General features: G+C 36.6%; 1 protein-coding gene and 1 long non-coding RNA gene across 3 annotated transcripts; both read left to right on the forward strand.

Annotated features, from left to right (window-relative positions):
• Positions 1-706: 706 nt before the first annotated feature.
• LOC104590594 (dolichyl-diphosphooligosaccharide--protein glycosyltransferase subunit DAD1-like) lies at positions 707-5712 on the forward strand. Of its 2 annotated transcripts, none has more exons than XM_088896091.1 (5): positions 707-867; positions 943-990; positions 4407-4492; positions 5010-5097; positions 5181-5225. In XM_088896091.1, the coding sequence occupies exons 1-4, from the start codon at positions 784-786 to the stop codon at positions 5092-5094; spliced, it is 303 nt and encodes a 100-aa protein (XP_088752217.1). In that variant the 5' UTR covers positions 707-783; the 3' UTR covers positions 5095-5097; positions 5181-5225. The 2 variants fall into 2 exon arrangements, with proteins under 2 accessions (XP_088752217.1, XP_010247610.1); XM_010249308.3 differs by lacking the exon at positions 4407-4492 and adding an exon at positions 5453-5712 and having other exon boundaries at positions 708-867; positions 5181-5224.
• Positions 994-3211, forward strand: LOC104590593 (uncharacterized). The gene is made up of 2 exons (XR_734130.3): positions 994-1130; positions 1230-3211. It is a non-coding gene; the product is annotated as an uncharacterized LOC104590593 (long non-coding RNA).
• Positions 5713-7717: the final 2005 nt, after the last annotated feature.

Genomic DNA, 7717 nt, shown 5'->3' on the forward strand with positions numbered 1-7717 from the left:
TAATAAAGGGTAAAATAGTAAATTAGCGATGCCTGCTTAATCGTTATATAAGATGATGAGTTTTGGATGTAAGAAAATTCATAAAAAGTGATGGTGGGTAGGGGTGTAAATGGATCCAAATTGAATTGGATCAGGCAATATCTAAATTCGAATATGATTAGAAAATCTGATATACGACACAGATATTGAAAATTAATATTAGAATTGGAATCTAATTAAATATCTGAATATTTGATTTTATTCAATTTGATTAATTAATTATTTTAGATAATTAATAAATACTTAAAATAATTATTTTGTTGATATAAAATATATAAATTATTTATATAACTTAATTATTATATATAAATTATATAAAATATTTTATATATTATATATAAGAATTAAATAGTCGGTCGAATTCGGATATTTATCAAATCAAATCAGGTCATATCTAAATTCGAATTCGATTAATAATCGGTCGGATTCAAATTCGGTAAGAATAAAATATTCGAATTTGACCAATTAGATATTAGAATTATCCAATTTGATACGATTATATTAATATGAAATTCGAAATCGAATTTTCGAATACGGTTGATACCCTAGGATTTTGGACAATTACCCCAAAAAGAAAAATAAATGACAAAAGAGGTAAAGACATTCAGTTCAGCATTTCAGCCGTTATCAAATGGCAGTTAATATTTGGATTCTGGACTTCGGGGTTTTTTTTTGTCGTCCAAATAAAAGCGAAGGGTTTTTTTTTTTTTGTGTCGTCGTTGGAGAAACAGGAGCAGAGAAATTATGGCGAGGTCGACATCCAAGGATACTCAAGCCCTCTTCCAGTCTCTTCGTTCGGCCTACGCCGCTACACCCACAAATCTCAAGGTCTCTGTGTGCATGGGTGTGTTTGTGCGTGTAAGAAAATTTACTTCGAAGATCTAACCTAATTCCTCTTTACAGATAATCGATCTCTACGTGACTTTTGCGATTTTCACAGCGTTGATTCAGGTATTCGTATTCTGTACATAGGCGGTTGATCTGAAAAATGATATTTCCAGTTAATCAGAAGTGATAATCTCTGTTTCGGTTGATTTTGTAGAGTATGTTCTCTTCCTATTATTTTTGAATTGCGAGTGTGTTTATACTCGGTATGCCTAATTCTAGATCAACAAAATTCTTTAAACTCTCTTTAACACACAATTCTTAGTTGTGCTAAAACACTTTTTTTTGCTTCTTTTTCCATGAAGTTCTGGTAATTATGCGATTATAGGGGAAGGAGAAGAGAATGAGTTTAATGCAGCCCACTCGAACCTGAAGTATAGTAATTGAGATTTCATATTACATTTTGTTTTTGCTAAATCTTGGAAATACTATTTATTTTCCTGTTTTATTTTGTTAATTAGCTTCAGCCATAGGGTTTGGGGTATTAAATGAGATGTAATAGGATAATATGAGTGTTATCTTTGGTCAGACCCAATCTGGAGGCCTGACAACAAGTTGATGAATAATTAGTAACGTTATACATTTATGTTGTCCAATGATTATTTGCATTGAAATTTCAAGGGTTTTGATGAGTCTGTCGGTCTTCCTTCATGCCCATAACTGCGGCGTCAATAAATGTTCATTCGGAATCAAAGTTTGCCCGGTCTCCAAGTCTTAGCTAGGGCTTCCGAAGTTAGAATACATATACAAAGTTGACTTTGAAGGGTAATGTATAAACAAAAATAAAAGGTGATGTAAATATAAATAAAACAATACACATGCATATAGCGCTCAAACACATATGAGTGAAGACTAGAGGTTTCATTAACAATTACTAATATCCATCACCACTCAAGGTTTCAAGCTTCTAATATTATCAATGCTGGTAGCAGTAAATTTCTTCTATATCTTCAGGGGGAATCCCTTTTCTGGCAATCACATTTGAGAGGTACCTTTTTCTAGATCTTCAAATGTGAGAATGTGGGTTGAAGTCTGGGAGTGGCCACTTTATCTGAAAATGCATTTAGATCTTATTTCCAATCCACCATCAAGGTTTCATAATTGATGATTCTAATATTGTCAATGCTGGTAGCAATAAATTTCGTCTAGGCCTTCAAGGGGAGTGCCTTTTCTGGTGATCACATTGGAGATGCACCTTTTTCTAGATCTTCAAATGTTGGAATGTGGGTTTGAGCCCGAGAGTGGCCACTTTGTGTGAAAATGCATTTACGTCTTGTTTCCAGTCGACCCCTCCCAAAACTCCAGACAGTTGGGACCAACATTGGGTGATGCCATGATGGCAGTGTTTTTCTCCATTCAGCATAAGGATTAATTAAAAGTAAACAGCAGATTAACGGAGACATGGGCTTTTAACTTGTTGGAAGTCATGCCTTAAAGACAAAAATGGATGATATTTAGTTTAAAATTATAATGGGAGTGTAGTATAGGCTGACGTTGAGTCAATGCTTCTGCATAGGTTATGGATGATTTACCAGGCATTTATTGGGGGCATGGTGTTCCATTATGTATGTTTCTGCTGATGGCATTCTTGATTGACAAAATTTAGGGTGCATGCAACTTGTTGTGGAAAAATGCATTAGATTCAAGAAGAATGGGATTAATGTACAATGTCTGGAGTGCAGTTTTAATTAAAAGTGAGACAAAAGCCAGCCATGCTTTAAGCTCTAAAGGGCACAACAAGGAAGATAACCTAGTCCAGCCAACACTGAATAGTTTTTGTTGCTATTCTAAATTAGTCTGTTTGACCAATAAACTCTGTTTATTGAATATGATCCTTTTTTCCCATAAACTAAGTCCTAAATTTTAACCTTTTATCAGGCACCAAACTTCTTTATGTAATCAATACTCATTAGCTAGATTTAGAGCCGTCACTGGGTTGGTTCTGGTCTGGGACAGAGTGGAACTGGTTCCGACCAAATTATAACCGGGACACAAAATTCAGAACCAGAACTGGTATAATTGTTTTGGTTCTATCAGGTGGACCTGATGCATTGACAGCTCTAGCTAGATCTAGTATTTAGAGGTGTGAATGTATGGCGACTAGTCCTTATTATCGATATGGGGGCTTGTTATCCATCCAAAAAAAATGTGGAGCTTGTACAACTTGGGTAATGGGTTCCATGTTTGTATTGTGATGTGTATGTATCAGATGTGCAACTTGGGCATGCCTGGATTAAGCAATAGTTAAATCTTGAACGGGAAGGGTCCTGAATGGAAATTCTTTAAATCAGATACAGATTCACACCATTAGTATGTATGTGGGTATGACTGATGTCTGTCTTGCATTTCTTTTGTTTATTCATTTCATATTAATGCAGTTATGCTGATTTGCTGATTGACCAGAGAGAGAGAGAGAAAGGGAGGGAGGGAAGGCATTTCAGTAACTTTCCATCTACTCATTCACTGAATATGATGTGTGGACACTGGGGTGATTATTTTACCCATAAATAATAGCCCTGGATTTAAGCTGTTTTAAGTTTGGAATCTTTTCCACATTTCACTTACATGACCTATTTCAACTGTTATCAAACACTACCTTATCATTTTTATCATTTGACACCTATAGACTTAGCCTGGACCTTGCAGCTTAAACTTCAGGGTCCTAATTACGTCCTCATCCAAGCCTTGTCTGAACTATATGGGATCAGCTACCTGAATTCTGTTTTGCCATTCTGTTAAAGTGTCATATTGATTATTAAATAATGAGTGCTTAAATTATTTCTTGCCCATGTCCTTTTGGGTCTGCCCCTAGCTCTTCTAGTCCCTTCAACTTGTAACAGAGGAGGGTAACAAACCTTCTATTTCTTCCATGTTTTACAACCAAGGCACATGGGTTAAAGAGCTCTTCCTACATAATAGAGATGATTCAAGTTGTGACTCAGTAAAGAGGCTTCACATATAAGTTCTGAATCTCAATCAAATTTGATTCCTTGGTTAGAGAATTGGCCACAGTTTATCACTTCATTTCTAGAACTTTGAGAGGCTGAAATCCCATATTGTGATGCACCACACTAGCCATTTGGTAGGTATGGATCTTAACATGTATTGGATGTATCATGCGAGGCATTTATGATGACATATTATTCAGTTTGGACTTCTTTTGCTATTGTATTTGTCTCCTCCTTTCCAAACTCTTTTGAAGTTATTCATATTTATTTTGCTTGCTGTAATATAGTTTTATCAATAACAAAATTGAATTGAAAAGTGCCAGCAGATAGCATGCATAGCTATGGGGAAAACCAATAAACAATCAATAGGCAATCAATAGGTTGGGAGATTCATCATAGAAAAGGGTCGGATAATGATAGTTTCTTAAGTTGGAACCAGTCATTAATAATATTTCAAAATAATAAGTGGCCAATTTTGGTATGCAAGAATTGTTGGTGAAACCTCTTTGAACCCCATTTGTTGTTATTTTATAGGAAAGACAACAAATTATAAACAAGGGAGAAGCTTTACCAGGGAAAGAGGACACATATGAAAAAGATAGAAGCTGCATCATACCAGTGTAACCAAAAAGTTACTTTTTTATTGAGATCCTTCAAAATATCTAACCAATCTATCTGCTACCTACTACCACAAAATACTCAGTCTGTACCTTATTTTCTTTGAACATTATTATAACTTGTTGCCGAATGTTGTCTTTTGTATCTTTAATCAAGCTATGTCCTGTCGTTCTATTTGAGATGTCTATGTGGTTGATAACACCAAATATGAAAACAATAACCATATATTTGAGTTTATCATGAGGCGAGGTTTTTGTGGTTTCTTTTCATATGCTGTAACAAGCTTTTTCATATTTACAAAATACAAACAGATAAAGAGATATGTATGAAGATGATAAGGTTTACTTAAGACTTGAGAATTTTTATGGTTTTAAAAGCTTATTAAATACTAATAAAAAAATCTTATTAAATACTTTGCAATGGATTCATACGTTTGGTTCCATCTCAGTAATCTTGCTCTATCTGCTTATATATTTTGTCTAGGTATTAATATTTCATATTCATTTCTGTGATGAACAGATTGTTTACATGGCAATTGTTGGATCTTTCCCATTCAATTCTTTCCTTTCAGGAGTCCTTTCTTGTGTGGGGACAGCAGTCCTAGCTGGTAAGGATGTAGTTTGTTATATTTTTCTTGAAGTAGATGCATATTTAAGTGGAGGTTGACAAGGTTGGTTTATTTTGCTGCAGTTTGCCTTCGCATTCAGGTTAACAAAGAGAACAAGGAATTCAAGGTAAGCTTCCTTCTGTAAGTAGAATTGGTAACATACATGGTTCAAAGTAATCTGTCAGTGGTTAAAATATGGGTGATCATGAAAGTTGATACATATCATATGATATGCACCTATACGTTGTGATACTTTGAACCTTGGTAATATATCAATCCTGCAACCTAGTAGTTTATATAACATAACAATCAAACAAATAAAACCTAGTAGTTGACATTGCTTCCGCAACTGCAGGACTTGCCACCAGAACGTGCATTTGCCGACTTTGTGCTCTGCAATTTGGTGCTCCATTTGGTGATCATGAATTTCATTGGATAGGTTGCATTGCTGAACATTGTAGTTTAGTTACATTAAATTTTGACGATGGGTGGATATGCATATGCTGTTATACTTTGGATCACCAGATTTAGCCTTCTGTTGGAAGTTGGAACTATTAATCTCTTCCAAAACCATATAGAAAAGTTCGAATTGACAATCTTCAATTCCGCATGGAATTCTCTCTCTCTCTGATCTAGTCAATTGAATAGTTTTCTTTTTGGGGGAAAATTTCCGATAGGTACCTTGAACTTTAGGCTGAGTGCCAATTTAGTACCTGAACTTTAAAATGCGACAATTTAGTATCCAAACTTTTATTTTGCGACAATCTAGTATCCAAACTTTTATTTTGCGACAATCTAGTACCGTACCTTTCGTTAATGGATCGTCAGTTATGTATATCACGTGACCTCATGTGATTTAAGATTTTTAAAATTGTCAAAATTACCATTGGACACTGTTCATCATCTTCTTTCTCAAGAAAATGAAGATCAGGTTCTAGGAACCCAAATCTCTTGATGGAGGTGAAGTCTTCATCTACCACCTTATCGTGTGCGATTAACTGGTTATCTAGGGTTTCCTTCTCGATATCCCAAATAGTGCAAGTGGTGTTGATGCTCGAAGTCCTGATTCGCTTCGGCTCGGCTTCGTTTCAGTCAAAGGGGGTGAGGGAGTCGCAGAACTCGCTGTTTTTGTTGTTGTTGAGGAGGCTCTTGAGCTTGATCCGATCATCAAAAATGCGCCATACATGAAGAAAGTCACCGGAGGTGGTGAGGAGGTTGGGCTTTTGGCACTCCTTGTCAGGGATGAAAATGGTCTTGGTGGGTGGGTAAGGGTGTTCGAACGAGAGATTTGGGTATGAGCAAATTTCGTCGGTGGAATCGTCGAGTTGGACGATTTCAACCCGATTCTGATACTGCACAAGGAGGCTAGCGATGGCGAGTCTGTACTTGTCGCGGTGGACGCTCCAGTTCATGGCGTAGATGTGCCATGGAGCCTCGTAAGTGTAAATCTTGGAGAGCTTTTGCAGCTCCTCTGACCCATCCTTGTTTTTGCTTTTTCTTCCGGTTCCAGTGAGTCGTAATGAAGTCTCTCAAACTCTTCTTCAGCCTCAGTCGTGAAGAGTAAGCAGAAATGGGAGATCAGAGATTTGTATCAAGAGAGGGATTGATGGATATTTATTCCTCACAGATTCCAGATGGCGCCCTCATTGAAAATATCTCCTGTACATTGATGGGAAGCTGCAAAATGTAGTGTGAAATGGATGTGAGACCAGAGACGCGCTCTATGAGTATGGCCGGATGGGAAACAAATTCGATTTCATCTCGGAAAGTTGGAAAGTTGAAACTCTTTCTCTGCAGTCTGGAGCAGGGGAGCTCTTAGAGTTCAACTGCCATTGGCAAATGGCATTGGGAAAGAGAGATTAATATTAGGGATATAGATCTGCACTTTGCACTACATTCCGAGAGTGATATTACCACCACGTTGCTACTTACCATTTAAGCCTAACGTACAACCTAAGGGGCAAAGGCAACTGGCAAGTGGCAACCCAACCATTTTCACTCTGTGTGGATGTGGCAACCGTCTTTCGTCTCTGTTGTGGATAAGAAGAGGGAGGAGAGCGGGTGATATTTTTCTGGTGTTCTTCGTCTTCTTCTTCTGATGTTCTTTCGTTGATATAATTTCAAAAACAACCTAGTACGAAAATATACAATCTTTTCAGTTTTCACTTCTCCTCTCTTCCTTTTCTTCTTCTGATATTTTTCTGGTGTTCTTCGTTGATTTGTTTTTGGTTTATTTGACTTTTTCTGGTGTTCTTTGTCTTCTCCGGCAATGGCACTGGATTCTTTGATTTCAACTTTTTTGGCATCATGTTCGAGTGTCGATTTCAACTTTTCTGGCGGCGCATTCGCTTGACATCACCTGCGTGAGGGAGCTGGTTTTTGGAATCTCAATAACTGCAAGTGTGAACAGTGGTTCCCACTTGCATTACTTGAAATAACTGAGAGGTATTTAGGTCTTTTTGTCTTCTAATTGATGGTGAACCAAAAAAATCAGAAATTCCAGCCATGAAAGTGTCTTCAACATAACTACCCCTTCACATTCTTAAAACAACAAGAAACCTAAACCTAGAATTTTCAATAGTAAGAAAGCTTCTAAAACCAACAATCTTCGCATTCTTGA

This window comes from Nelumbo nucifera, chromosome 1 (genome assembly GCF_055504915.1).
Source record: "Nelumbo nucifera cultivar China Antique chromosome 1, China Antique-T2T, whole genome shotgun sequence".
Taxonomy (NCBI): domain Eukaryota; kingdom Viridiplantae; phylum Streptophyta; class Magnoliopsida; order Proteales; family Nelumbonaceae; genus Nelumbo; species Nelumbo nucifera.

Coding starts and splice junctions, on each gene's coding strand:
- LOC104590594 (XM_010249308.3), top strand. CDS start 784: ATGGCGAGGTCGACATCCAAGGATACTCAAGCCCTCTTCCAGTCTCTT. Junction 868..942: donor CTACACCCACAAATCTCAAG/GTCTCTGTGTGC, acceptor TCCTCTTTACAG/ATAATCGATCTCTACGTGAC. Junction 5,225..5,452: donor AAGAGAACAAGGAATTCAAG/GTAAGCTTCCTT, acceptor CCGCAACTGCAG/GACTTGCCACCAGAACGTGC.